This window comes from Ursus maritimus, unplaced genomic scaffold (assembly GCF_017311325.1).
Source record: "Ursus maritimus isolate PB19 unplaced genomic scaffold, ASM1731132v1 scaffold_9, whole genome shotgun sequence".
NCBI lineage: Eukaryota > Metazoa > Chordata > Mammalia > Carnivora > Ursidae > Ursus > Ursus maritimus.
Window position 1 is genome coordinate 45,025,155 of NW_024427107.1, and position 15,740 is coordinate 45,040,894.

A 15,740-nucleotide genomic window follows, 5' to 3' on the forward strand; every position below is an offset into this window, starting at 1 on the left:
GGAGTAGAGAGATTCGACTTTGGCTCTGATACATGCAGTCTTCAGAACAAAATGAAAGGTGACCTCTCCACTCATTCTTGCGGTTCTAAAACAAAAAACAGCCTTTTAATATGCTAAGATTACATGTTGGAGAATACCATAAGCAATGTATTTTTGATGTCTCTTTATAGATCTGTACCTGCATATTTCCACTCTGTGTACTTATTTATCTACAAAAGGCTGTTTTGTCTTTGTATCTTAAATGAGAAATTTACTGTGCACATTATCTCTCTCAAAATATTCTCAAATGCAAAAATCCTTTTTTTTTTTTTTTTAAGATTTTATTTATTTTACAGAGAGAGACAGTGAGAGAGGGAACACAAGCAGGAGGAGCGGGAGAGGGAGAAGCAGGCTTCCCGCCAAGCAGGGAGCCCAATGCGGGGCTTGATCCCAGGACCCTGGGACCATGACCTGAGCTGAAGGCAGATGCTTAACGAATGAGCCACCCAGGGGCCCTCAAATGCAAAAATCCTAAATAGAGTTGTTTTACTGATTAGATGGTCAATTGATGATCCCTTCCCCGAAAATCAATTAATCCACAGCCATTTTATATTAAAAAAAGTTTCCCATTTTGATTTAAGGTGCATTTGGCAAAGCTTTTTTTTTTTTTGATCATTATATTTCTATTTACTGTTAAAATATGGGTTATTGTCATGTTAAGGGAAAAAAAACAACAACAGGTTACAAAACAATATACGGTTCTCAAAATTTGTTTAAAAACTTTCCCATCCCCACCATATTACCCGTAAGGACTTACAACAAAATGTTAATAGTGGTTATCTCTTGGGGTGGTAGTAGTAGGAGACAGAGATGGGAGTCAAAAGCCAATTAAATATATTTTTAATAAAGGGGGAAAATATAGTAACAAAAATGAAAAATATGTAGTTCATTTAAAATGTTAACTCCAAGTGCATTAAACTTCCTAGTAGCTATAAGAAAGTGTCTGATGTAGATGTAATACTGTTACAGTTTAAAGATAATTTTATAATATAAATTATTTAATGTACCAGATGATTAAGCACACTTATTTGTCTTCAGCTGACTGATCAGAAAGAGCCAATTAAGTATTATCATTATGTCAAGCAATTATTAAAAGCACAGCCACTTTTTCAATGTATCATGATAACAGGAGATAAAAAAAATACCAGGATATCTGGAATAACAGTAATTAATAAAACCATTTTAGATGGTAGTTCCCTTTCCTCTTTTTTCCCCCCAAGTGAATGAGTAGCCAAGTTCAAGTTTTTTATAGATTCATCAAAAGAAACTATCACATAAACATTTGTCCTGAGAGTTTTGATTTTTAGAGCACTGGGGGTAAAAATGCATGTTCTTTAAATTTCCAGAATTTTAAGATTTTTGAACATGGAAAAATTCCAAACGAAGTTTTAAAAATAATCACCTTGGGAGGCTATATTTATTCTAACAATGCTACTATTCGGCTCAAATCATTTGGGAAGTTTTTCTTTCATAATTACTTTCAAAGCTACTTAATATAAAAAAAAAAATCACTCTCATGATCATATAGTCACATCTTACTTTGGATCCACCCCAAACCAGTGACTCAACTTGGTGTGATATTCTAGTTGTTAGACTTAGCTCCAAAAGAACTTCTGGTCACTTCCAGAAATCAAATTGACATTAAGAAGATAATTTAAGTGGCTGTATTGGGATCTAAAGATTATAACCAATAAAGCATTCCAGGGTAGTGCTGCTGAAATAAACATAAAATCTCCCACAGTGAATACAGTGAGAAAGATCAACATTCATTTGGATGACTAAATCATGATGTTTTTTTTAAATTAATAAAAAACGCAAATCTCTAGCAAGTGACTGGTTTCTCTACCTCAAATAGCCAGAGCGCTTACTATGTGTCAGGAAATGTTTCAACCTTACAGACATAAGTATTATTAGGATCTTCGTTTTACAGACGAGATAACTTGCTCAGGGTCACACAGAATTAGTGGAAAAGCTAGAATTCAAATCCAGACAGACTGATTCCAGAGTCCAGGCTCTTACTCAATAGGTACGTCCTGTAACCAATCAATCAATACCCATGCCCACACTTAGAGAAGAGGGATATCATTTCCAAGTGGACCATTCCATGGCTAGAGCTGACCACAGAGGGTAATATCAGGTCTTCTCTGAATTACTTCTGGAACCATACCTACAAATTATTATTAATACCTTTAAGTTCCACCCCAAATCTTCAGGAAAGGAAACAGAAACAAGTCAATGAGCAAATAAGCATGAAAATCTGTGTACAGTGTATGAAGTATTAAATGTTGAATTTAAAGTTTATTTAAATTTGACTTTAACATAAAGTACATGACTATATCAATACACTGCTAGTAGGAATGTAAATTATTTTCTTGACAAGTTTCTGTATTTTCCAAGTTTTTCCATTTTACAATCAGTGAGAAGAGTATTTTTCTAAAAATGACTGAAATCCCAATAAATGAAATTCTAGAAATGGGAAATATTAATTTTTTTCGATTTTTATTCAAAGAAGATTAAGAGGTTCACATTTTTTTTTTTTAATTTTTGAGATTTAGGAGATGCATACATTGTTCATATACGGATCCCCAGGTAATTTAAAACTTCCTAGCCAAAGACACAAAATTCTTAGTGTCCCACTAAGGTATGATTATGAATCCTTGATCCTGGAATTAGATGAGACATCTGTAAATAAAAGAGGATTTTTAAAAGTCTTTGCTAAGCTTTGCTATAATATACCTTTATGAACAACAGTTTCACACCATCCTCAGTTATCAGTTATATAAATAACCATGGCACTTCTTTTTTTCTTTTTTTTCAATAAAATCTTTCCAACTTCAGTACCATTTTCTTCCACAGTAAAGAATGAGTGCTTCTGGGACAGAAATACTAACAACACATAAAACACTTCTGAAAACTGAAGGGAGGAAAGGTAGTAACAGGAACTATTTGAATACTGCATTTTTTTTTATTAAGATAGCTATAGTGCTCTGTTTGTGTCAAATATTTTATTAGAAAAAGTTAGACATAAATACCTGCTGCTCCAGACTCCTGACTATAACTAATGGATGAAGAACGTATAGTTCTCAGACGTAAACTCTGGGCTCTCTCTTGTCGAGCAGCATCACAGGTCTGATTGGGGTGCCAAATCTGTTTACAGTGGTAGCAAAACTCTGTTCCACAGCCTTCTCGCCCACAAGTTAATTTTGGACAGCTAGCACATCCAAATGCTATCACAGCATATCTTTGAAGAATAAGAAAAATTATTTAAAATGGGACATAAAAGAAGAGATATTAAGTAAAACAATTACCCAACTTAAATGCTATTCCTGAAAAAGTTTTCTATTTATACACGAGCAAGTAAGTCATAAACCCTAACACTATCTCATCAATATAAAAATGGGGGAAAAAATGAACAATTCACAAATGAAGACATTTAAGTGGTTAAAAACATTTTTAAAGTTCAATTTTTAACTTTTAATTTTCAATTTTTAACTAAGATGCCAAACTGTATAGTTAATCTAATCCCACTTTTGTAAAATATTAAATTAGTATTATATGCACACAGAAAAAACTAGAAGGAAATACACCAAAAATCTTAACAGTATTTTTGCAGGTACTAGAGTTCTAATTCTCTTCTTTATATATTCATACATTTCTGATTTTTATAATTACTTGTTACTTTTAAAATTAAATTAATTTAGTACCTAAAATATGACTGTGAATCAGCTGCACCTATCAGTTAATGGCAAACTGTGATAATTCATAAGTTTTGTGATTATCTTGTATTTATGCATAAATTCTCATGTTAATGTTTCTAAGATGCATAGTAAAAGTGCTCCTTGGTGCCAATCTCCTTCTAAAAAGTACACGAACTTGATCTTCTCAATTAGAAAACTGTTTTTTCCACTTCAGATTAAAAGACTAAGAACAGTAGATTCATGACTAGCCCTAATACCTATTCTCTGAGTTAATATTTTGGCACTTCAATAATTTCTTACTTAAAATAAATTCTGGGCACACTTGGACATTTATTCCAGAGCAATGAAAACTTATGTGCAAACACATATACAAGTGCTTACAGCAGCTTTATTTGTAACAGCCAAAAACTAGAAATAGTCTAGATGTTATTCTTCACTAGGTGAATGGTTAAACTATGGTACATCTATATGGAATACTACTCAACAACAAAAAGAAAACTACTGATACACTTAACTCTGATAAATCTCTGAGGAATTATGCTCAGTGAAAAAAGTCAATTTCAAAGTTATATACTGTACGATCCCATTTATAGAACATTTTTGAAATGACAAAATTTTAGAAATGGAAACAGATTAGAGATGGCCAGGGATTAGGGATGGGATTGGGAACGCGACAGAGTGTGAGAGAGGTGGATGGATTTATAAAAGAACAATAGGAAGCATCTTTGTTGTGATGGAATGGTTCAGTACCCCGTGGTGGTGAATACACTAATGTATTGTGATAAAATGGTATATAACTAAATATACATACATACACAATACAAGTAAAACTGGGGAAATTTAAATAAGATTGGTAGATTATATCAACGCCAATATCCTGGTTGTGATGTCTTCTAGTACTGCAAAACGGTACCACTGGGGCAAACTGAAGGATCAGGATTTCTCTTTATTATTTCTTATAACTACACATGAATCTACAATTATCTCAATAAAACTTACAATAAAAAATGTCTAGGGGGTTCTGGTTCTCTTTGAAAGAGACACAAATAAGTCTTACTTATGTGTATAAGAAGCTTTTGTAAGTATCAAACACTTCCTTTTGCCTGGAAATTTAGGGGAGTTTTCGGGGTTCCTCTTGTTATTGGCAATAAAATTTAAATAGCAACTGTAACTGATATTTTTATTGAATTTCAAGATAATCTGTAAAATTATAAAATTTTAAGAGTCAGGAAGTTCCTCCACTTTTGGACCTGTTGCTCCCTTAGTATCTTACCTTTTAAACTTAAATTTTACATCTTAAATTCCATTTTATTTTTGATAGACCAATTCTCCAGTTACCATCACTATCATAAATGTGTTCAAGCATGATTAAATTAAAGGCAATTTATGTATCAACATGGGGTAATTTAGCCAAGTTTAATTTCCCTGAGGGGTTATTCACTGCAGTTATCAATAAAAAGAAAAAAGTCCTCAAAGACTCTACACTTTATTTTCTATCAAATTATAATCCTTAAACAGTCTTTAAAATAGTAATTTTAACTGAAAAGGAAATGATATTCTCTTTTAAAACTCTTTTCTATCCTAGCTTTTCTTGAAGGAAGGAGGGAAGAAGAGGGACATGGGGAAATCTGTGTGGGTGCAGGGGACAACGATGCGAAGACCAACTGTTTTTTAAGGTCAGTCAGAATTTATAAAGGCAGAAGAGAAGTTTAGGCTACCTGGTCAAAATTCCACTTCCACCACTTATTATCTGTATAGTTTCACGTAAATTGCATAATCTCCCTACAACTAAGTTTTCCCAAAACATAAAACCGGGAGTCAATGAAGTTTTGGCTCAGCCTCAGTATTCAGCCAAAATCAGCTTCAGCTTTAGCCCTGATCTTTAGAATGCCAAACAAACAGCTCACCATTTCAATGACAGTTCTAGTACCTCCGCATCTGTGACTGATAAATGACCATGTGATCACACAAGTTACTGTGCTTTCTATATCAATATAAATAATGTATGGAAGGCGCCTGGATGGAGCAGTTGGTTAAGTGTCTGACTCTTGGTTTTGGCTCGGGTCATGATCTCAGGGTCCTGAGATCGAGCCCTGCGTTGGGCTTGTTGGGCTCTGGGCTCAGTGTGGAGTCTGCCTGAGACCCTTTCCCTCTCCCCTTGCCCCTCCCCCCTGCGCTCTCTTGCTCTCTGAAATAATTCTTTAAAAAAATAAACACTGGTAGGCATTCTAGATATAGAACAAAAATCTTATTGTTCCAAATGGTGAAGTTTTACTGATAACTGAAGTATAAATGCACATTGTGTTGGAAGAATAAAATGCAATAATTAGTGAGAACTGTGAAAGCCAAATTTAGATGCAAACTTAACTTTCAAATCATTAAACAGGGATACAGATTTACAGTTAATATGAACATTGAGAGTGCTATAATTTTTGAAGAATACAGCCTTTCTGAGTAAATAAATATTTATAAAAATATACTAGTTCGATTAATAGAAATTAGGTTATATCATAATTCTAATCTTTATAGGTTGCTCAGTATACCATATCACTAAACAAAACTTAAGAACTGACTTAATTTTTAATTAATGACTTAAGCTATGAGTCTTTTAAGAAAAAGTCCTATTAGGGAATTCTTCACATCTTGACAAGAATGAAAAAGCAGAATGTCAACTTTGCTATTTTAAAATTTCATGACAAGAGAATTTCTACATCTGGTACAGTATCCATGAAAACATGAAAGGGTATGGCGAGAAAACTGAGGTCTCAAAACACATTTTATTCTCAATAATTAAACTTTAAAACAGCTTCATAAATTGCTTTAAGATAAAAATTCCTTACAGTTCTGAGTCTAGAGACGTAAGCTTGTTGAGAATAACTGCTTATAAATAGGGAATACCTATTTGGATTTTCAAAATACACAGTATAATTATCTGGAGCAAACTAAACAGTGACATGTAGACTAGCAATCCTGCATGATGATGTCAAGTATTTAACATCTGATTATTTTTTAATAAAATTTTACATTTACTTTTGTATCCCATAAGTTCATCACACCTTAATTAGTGATATTTGACTTTGGCCCTGGAGGAATTTAACGTCTGGTTATTTGGCATTTGTTGAAAATAAACGTAGGTTTGATGCATCTCAGAAATTAGGATATAATAATAAAAAAAAAGTTGTGATATTTAAATAAAACTCTCTTCATGTGTTTCTGTGTGTTGTGGAGAGAGAGAAAAAGGGAGAGAAAGAGGCAGGGGAAAGAAGGGGGAAGGGGAAAGAGAATTTGTTCATGGGACACCAACATATGTACTCAAATATTAGAGATAAAAGTACCTCGAACTTGTTTTATGCTACTTTCCAGTATTTCTTTTTTAAAGGAAAAGCGGAGAGATCCTACCCCAGAATTAAACACTCAAGTCCCATTCAATCTGTACAAGTTACAAAGAAAAACAGGTTTATCTTTAATAATCCCATTTTCATGAATGTATATTTTGATGATTAAAAGTTAAGGTAGTTCGTCTATCAGTTTTTTCTCATGCTAACAGTTGTTGAATGCTTACTATGTTAATGTTCATAAACATTCAATCCCAATAATAACTTTGTTAGGCATATTCTATAATACAGTAAGAATTAAATGTAACTAGCATTTACATATTTGGAAAAGAGAATGTTAAGCCTACTGAAGATACTTTTCATTGTGTGGAAGTCAAACTTCACACGTTGGAAAGCAGCTGTCAAATTACAATGGAAGCAAATGGTAAAACTAAATTAAATATAAAATGCTTCCTTTATTTTTTTTAAAGATTTTATTTATTTATTTGACAGAGACAGCTACAGCCAGCGAGAGAGGGAACACAAGCAGGGGGAGTGGGAGAGGAAGAAGCAGGCTCCCAGCGGAGGAGCCTGATGCGGGGCTCCATCCCAGAACGCCGGGATCACGCCCTGAGCCAAAGGCAGACGCTTAACGACTGAGCCACCCAGGTGCCCCTAAAATGCTTCCTTTAAAGAAAAATTTCAGGACTGTCTCTGTTCTGGTGCATTAAGTGTTAGGTGGGAAATAAACACCCTCAGCAGAATATCAGGGATGACTAATATTAGTTAACCTAACATCTTTGGCTTGAATAGTATCCAAATCTTGGTTTAAAAGATGGCTCCATTTCCTTCTACAATCCAAATTTACCTCAAGTCTTACTTTCCATCTCTATCCTTCCATTTCTATCTACTTAAAAATGTTTAAACCTTCCTATTTAGCAGGAGTGGAGGGACAGGAAGAAAGTGGGAAAGATGAATAGGGACTGAAATACGGCAGTCTTTCCAGAAACATTTTCTGCTCATTGGATTGGCAACAGGAGGTCTATACTAAAAAGTACTCAAATGGTCAAATTAGGAAAATGCTAAGCAAAATGAAAGTACTTTTTCATTTTTTTTCTTTTTTAATTACAGGATTTGCTAAAAGAATTTTTAACATACCAGTGGTCAGTATATAGTATGCACTATTTCCAGAATTTATTTCACCATGACGTCTATTTCCTGGGAAGAGCTTCATAGTACTCGAGTTCTACCAATTATACTATTGGTAACAGAGGAAGTAGGGATACCAGCTAGGGTACTACATTGTTTCTACAGCGAATTCCTTATGAAGGAACAAGTAAAAAGAACAAACTATACCTAACATGAAATCTAATCCTAAGAAAAACACACCAGTCCCCAAGAAAAATTTTAATTAAAAAATGAGAAAAAAGAATGAAGAAAGATTACCCAGGAGTCAACATACCTCCCTCCCCCCAAAGTAAAGCTTTAACATTAACAACCTTTATAGAACAAAGAAAATATAATCATAAAAACTATTTGATCCAGTCAGGGGGGAAGTCAAGTTTTGTATCAAAATCAATAGGCTCATGCTTCTACTTGCTAGAAGTTACTATTATTCAATAGAGAAGGAGTGACTTGCTTAAAATGTTTGGGAGAAGGTCTAGATAATGTGAGGCTCATCTCCCTTTTAGGAGCTGCTTCCTCTAGAGGATGCCTTCTGTTGTGCTTTCCACTACATGCTACAGGGGAGCCCTACTGCCCAGACTATTTGGAGAAGTCAGTCTAATTTAGGGGCAGTGTCAGCAAGCCACTCTGGCTGCATATCTAAAGCCACATTCTTTAGTAGACTAAATTAAGAGAGAGCAGTCATGTCTCCTATCAACCTGGTTCTGATGGAGGGTTTGAGGGAATGTTATTTTTATCGATTCCCTTAAAACCACCAAAAATCTTAGTATTAATTAACAATGTCTGGTGTAGCAGCAGTATATACTGAATTACATAGCATTAAAATGTATCTGGATCAATTTTATGGTTAGGAAGAATAAGCTAAAAAGAGGAAACTCTCAGCTCAAGTAATTTTCAAACTCTAAGCTCAAACTCTTAGAATACTTTTATGAATGTCTATTCTAAAAGATACAATTTGTCACTAGGTATGAATTACAACTTCCACTGAAACACAGTTTACTCATTATGGTTCCCTATACACAAAACCTGCTGTTTTCTAAGTCACATGTACTTGTTTCCTCTGGAGAAAATCACAAGTTGGATCTGTTCTCTGTACAAAATTGCTAAAAGGTCAGCCTACAAAAGCATTTCCAGCATGTCAAAAGATGGTCAAGTTATGGCTAAAACCCTTCTTTGTAGGATGAAAATAAAAGCTATATGGAGATTAAAGAGAATTTAAAAATATATATTGTTTAGTGGCTAAGCCGATGGCCCCATTTTTTTAATCCATTATGAACAGTATCCTCCACCAGAATTATTAAAATCATTTAAATGTCAGCCAGTTTGACACTACACAAACCTGATTACAGTCAAACACATTGCTTTAAAATGGCTTACTGAAAGAAAAGTAAAATAAAATGGCTTATTGCCCATTCCTAAGATACATGATTTGTTAGTGGCATATAGTCAGATTGATTCATTCAACAACTCTTTATTGAGCATGGGTTAACCAGCAATTAAAAGAAAAATCAAATACTTTTTTCTTTTTGCCCTTGAGAGGCTCACAGACATTATTAAATCATTAACTATATTCTTGTATAATAAATGTTCTTGTATATTCAAAGCTTCCCAGCAAAGTGAGAAGCACTCACATGAGATAACAGGGATAATGTGTGCTGGTAGAAGGGTGGCCAATTGAAATATGTGATGACAAAAACTAAAATGCCAACTTTTTGCTATCTGCCTACAATGTATAAACTAGGCTTCCTGGGCAGAAGGTAATCAGGTATTTTTACTCAAGAAGGTTCTATGCATTCCTTCCTATGTGCCCCTCACCTCACCCCAACACTTCTCCCTAGTCATGGACAGATTCTTCTCTGAACCTGTGTAGACTGCATGTTACAGAAGCAGCCTAGCTAACTTCACTCTGGTTAAATCACAGCACACAGGTTTGGCTCTTTCTCAAGAGGACTTTTCCAAAATACTGTCTTTTAAAACAAGCTTGATTTGTCCTGGCCCTCAGAAGAGTAGAAAGAATATGAGGTCAGAAGCCCTGAGAGATCTCAAATAGAAACCAGGTCAGCTTTTCTTTCTACTCTAAGCTAAGGGCAATATTTCTTGAAGTGTGTTAAACTACATGTTTAAGTAAAATTAATGTCAGCCATAGAAAATGGTCATATTGATAAATATCAAATGCAAAAGAAAAAATTCATAGTTTCACATATAGCATTTCTAGAAAAAAGCCTTTCAAGTGTGTTGTACAACGAAAGGGGTTAAATACTACATACATGCCAATGGTCCTAGCTGGCTAAGTATTTCTATTACTCACTGTCAAACAATCAGATATTTATCAGTGTTCCTTATGAAAGATTTAAATAATAAATGGATTCTAAATAAAATATGACCTTCTGTGGATCTGAAGATTTTAGTAAGCAGAGATTTTTGTCTTTTGTTCATTACTAAATTTCTAAGTACCTGGCACACAGGTGCATTAAATACTTGAGTGACTGTCTGGTTTTTAAAAATTAAGGCAAAACTTAAGAATGGACACAAGGAATGATAAATAAGAGCTACAAAAAACCTGCTGTATGCTAGGAATTATGCTACTAATAAAATTAAAGATCTACTCCAATCCTCATAACATGATAGGACAGAGATTTAAAATCAGGTCTATATGCTCATGCTAAGTAAAAATGAAACCTTTAATGAAGGCTTACGTAGTATTCCATGTTTTCGAAGTACACATATAAACTTTGTTACTGGATGACACTTTATCTACATAACGCAACCATAAAGCCTACAATGTAATCAAGTATATAAAATATGCTCAATCTAGAAAAACAACATAAATCAAATATAAATGGCAATACATCAATAAAAGTAATGTTGACATGCTTTCTTTGTCCTTTGTGGGTAAGACTATTGACAACCACCAAACCAAGAGTTAATTTATAGTCAAATTAATCAAGGCTAACTCTTTGTTAAACTTATGTAACAATCAAGTGGTTGTTTTCATAATAACAGAATCTATTAGAGGTGTTTCTATTATTTTATATTTTATACTTAACATTTAAGTTATCTTCTCCAAAATATTTAGAATATTAAGTCATTTTACTTTTTTTTTTTTTTTAAGATTTTATTTATTTATTTGAGAGAAAGAGAGACAGAGGGAGACAACTGGGGGAGGAGCAGAGGGAGAGGGACAAGCAGATTCCACCTGAGCCCAATGCAGGGCTTGATCCCACAACCCTGAGATCATGACCTTAGCCACAATTAAGTTAGACACTTAATCGAATGAGCCACCCAGGTGCCCCTAAGCCATTTTACTCTTTGACAATGAAGCCTCAATGACAAGAAAATGGGCAAAAATAAGCCAAAGTATGAGTTTATGAAACATTTTAAAATTTTACTGAAAAATGTCACCCATACAAAAAGGATCTATCTACCATAGATAGATTTAAGCCATTTTACTCTTTGACAATGAAGCCTCAATGATAAGAAAATGGGCAAAAATAAGCCAAAGTATGAGTTTATGAAACATTTTAAAGTTTTACTGAAAAATGTCACCCATACAAAAAGGATCTATCTACCAAAGAAACTAAGAACGGTATCAGCAGGATGATCATATAATTAACAACCTAATCTGGAACACTTGAGAAGGGCAATGCAATTAAAAATTACAGCAGAAGCATAAACTGAACTATCTCTGGCAAGTCAGAACCTACGGTTTTACCTCATTTATCAGCGGCTTTAGAAGCCCCTTGATTGCCCCTTCAAGTTCACAACTTCCTTTCAATAGGTAACCATGAAACTAAATATATTCATCCATTTTACTATTAATGAACACTTTTTTCTTGTTTGCTATTATGAGCATTCTCTTTTTTAAAGATCTATTTTAGTGATAGAGAGTGCACGAGCAGCAGGGGCTGAGGGAGAGGGAGAATCTCAAGCAGACTCCCTGACAAGTGCAGAGTGGAGGCGGGCTTTGATCTCAGGACCCTGAGATCACTACCTGAGCTGAAACCAAGAGTTGGATGTGCCCCCCAGGTGCTCCTATTATGAACACTCTTAAACATGTCTCCTAACTAGATGTTCCCTGGCACACAAGAGTTTCTTCAAGGTATTTCACTAAGAGTGGATCTTCTGAGTTACAGGGTAAATGTGTATTCAATTTTAATAATAATACGGCAGCATGTGAGCTAATCTTACACCTGTATTTTCTTTTAGTTTAAAATTTTCCCTTTTATTTATAAAACTTTCCTTTAAAATCAGTTTTGATTTTGTTTTGGTGTGTTATGTGTGGTGACAATCTAATTTTTTCCCCTCAAATAGCTACTTTTCACAATTCTGTATGTTGATAAATCAATCCTTTCCCAGTTGGTTTAGCCTGTTTCCCCTAAAATCAAATTCTTATATAAACAAGAATCTGTGTCAGCTGTATCTATTATGTTCTATTAGGTTGATACAGTTGAAATCCATTAGGACCACATGATCAATCAACACAACTCAAGAGAATATACCTATTTAGTGACCAGAAAATGTGTGCCCAGGATTTACTGTCTCCATCTCTCGGGGCCATAGCTTCTGACACTTAAGCCTTTTAATTCATGCCATCATTTTCAAACTTTTTCTTTTAAAACTATTAAATGCTTGAAGAACTTGTGAAGCACTTTTCACCCTGGGGTTCCATGAAAGATAGTTAGAAAATCACACTCTTTCTCCAGACAAAACACAACATATAGGCATATTCCTCACTATCTGAACTCTTGCTAAAGGAGTATTTGCTATAATGATTTGCAAAAAGTGTTTTTAACCTTAAATTTGCTGTCCAACTTGAAATCTAATGAATGTGCACACCTGCACCAGTAAAAATGTTGTGCAGGGGTCCATGGGACCAAGAGTGATAAAACTGTATCCAAGCTGTTCTTCTGACAGGATACTGTCTCCTGCTCAAGTTAAAGGTATTGTTCATTATCCCTATTTCTTCCAATCTTTTTCTTGAGAGTTTAACTCTTCATGGATCCCAGAGTTTGCTTCTGTCATACACCTGGAAGCACAGCCAACCTTGGCCCAGTTTAGAAAGTATCTTTAGCATATTATTTTATTATTTATGTTTTAGTACAAGCTCCCTGCATTAGAGGAGAGCACAGTTCAAATGTGATCATGAATAATATTTCTAAGTTCTTCACACAACTAATGAATTCATAAAATGGTAAATAATCAGGTAATATTTTTAATGCTTTATTTCCACTGAAATCCTTGGTGAACAGTTAAGTGCTAGTTATACCTGGGAAAACTGGCTGGGATTTGCAAAGGCTGGAAACATTAATTTTCTCATTTAAAATTACAGAATATAGGCTAGATGCAATCTGAAAAGTTGCTACTCAACAAGCTTTTAATAATAAATTTGATCCAGACGATGAATCCTGAAACTTCATCTGAGAAACTAAACTCACATTCCACCCTTGTTTCTGATTATACCCAGATAATCTTGAAAGTTCTGGGTTTTCCCCAACTTTTACTTATATGTAATCTCTAGCTTACTAATGGGTATTAAATAAGATCCAGTGTTTACATTACAGCTTTTGTTATTCTTGAAAAGCATGACTGTTTATTCCTAGTTATGACAACCCTACATAGTAAATGCTCTTTAAACAGAAGATGCTGTTAACATAACAATCAAATATATAAGCAAAATTACTTTAAATCTTTAGACTAGCAATACTTATGTCATACCAACATGAACACATGACACTGTGGCACACATTAAGCTGTCTTTTCAAAGGGTCATCTGAGTTTATACAACCAAACCCTCCCACAACCAAAACCAAAAAACCCCTGATCATTTCATCTGCTACAATAAAATAACAATTTTCCAAATGAAGGGGATAATCAACTTTGCTCACAACTAGATCCTGTACTCTACCATCTTACCCCTTTCTTGCGATAATGCTCAAATAAGTATGTGATGAAACACAATATAAAAATGAGTAAGATAATATTCCTGCCATTAGCATCTAACATTGTGCCTGGCACATGGTATGCATTTAATGTATGTTTGTCTATTGAATAATGAATCACCTGACATGCTAAGATTTTTCTTTTGAGTAATAGCTAATTCTTATTTTATCCACAGAAAAAAATATTAAGAAAAACCAAACAAAATCTTACCCACAGTCTGGAGCTGGACACCACCTACAATCAGGATCTGCAACAAGCCACCGTCTAAGCATAAATTCTTCATATTTTTCCATCAACACATCATCACTTAATATCAAGCGAATATCATGGGGATTAAACCGTTCAGTACATTCTGGGCAACTGATATTAACTCTACTTTCAGAAATTTCTATCCTTAGATATTGTCGTAAGCAATCCACACAAGATCTATGATGACAAGTCATTATCTCAGGAAATCTGTCTTTAGAATGCCGCAAAAGGCACAAAGGGCACTCTATAAAGTCTCCAATTTGTTTGCTGATAGAAGTTAATCCATTGTCAGAGGAGGTATTTGTAGAGAAAATGGAGTTCTTATCAGTACACATTTCAGAATGTATACTTTCAATGCTCGCAATTCCATCCACCCCGCCATTTAGCTCCCTGGATTTACGTTTGTTATCCTTTTTCCTTCGAAACAGAGAGCCTATTGAAATCCTTCTTTTTTTGGGTGCCTTTTTCACTGAAGGCAAGCTCACAGATGAAGCAGAAGACTGAAGATCACGATCTGAACCCATCTGCCGATGTAAACTCATGTCTAAAATGCTCATTAGAATTGAGTCAGGGTCTGTGTTTACACACAGCCCTTCATTATATTTAGAGATAAAACCTATTTCTTGTTCTTGCATTCAGATTAAGTCATGATGTAAGAAAAATCCTACTTCGTTCCTTCAGCGAATTCTTGAAAAAGCTTGACTTACAGAAGACTGTTATCATAGATGGTCTGAAAAACAAAACACAACACCAAAATAATTTTATTGTATTCTTAGTCTGCTTGTTTTTTAAATAAACTTACAACCTTACTATGAAACTTCAAACCAGTATGTTCTTTAATCATTAGTGTTTGTTTTTTTTTATAAGACCCAAATTTACTGAGTAGTCTACACGAGAATGTAGTAATATACAGTAAGCACTAAAACAAGTAGATTCTTTAATCTTAATAAAAAAAAACTCTAGATTTGAGCTGACCTTAACATTATCAAAATCTTATAAAAATTTTTGATCATTTTCACTGAGACCTCAATGAGTCCCCACTGCGTCTCAGAGTTTTTTTTTTTTTTTTTAGTTGACAATAAAATATACATGCAAATACAAAGGGTTACTAAGTATAGCCTATACAATCTTGAAGAAGAGCAAAGTGTGTGTGTGCTCTTACCCTGCCAGATGTAATGACTTATAAAGATACAGGAATTAAGACAACATTGTGGTACATCACAAGGCTGGATATAAAGACCAATGGAGCAGAATACAGTCCAGAAAAGAAGTCCCACATATATGTGGATACTTCATTTAGGTCAAAGGTGACAAT

At 34.2% G+C, this 15,740-nt stretch overlaps 1 protein-coding gene across 1 annotated transcript in view; it reads right to left on the reverse strand.

Moving 5' to 3' along the window:
- The window catches only part of RNF19A (ring finger protein 19A, RBR E3 ubiquitin protein ligase), a 52,893-nt gene that overhangs the window by 14,335 nt on the left and 22,818 nt on the right, over positions 1 to 15,740 (reverse strand). Inside the window, exons 2-3 of the mRNA XM_040625725.1 lie at positions 14,387 to 15,155; positions 3,072 to 3,280 (exon numbers count right to left, since the gene is read on the reverse strand). Of these exons, the coding sequence (XP_040481659.1) occupies positions 3,072 to 3,280; positions 14,387 to 15,060 (883 nt within the window). The 5' untranslated portion in view covers positions 15,061 to 15,155. The remainder of the gene's footprint in view (positions 1 to 3,071; positions 3,281 to 14,386; positions 15,156 to 15,740) is intronic.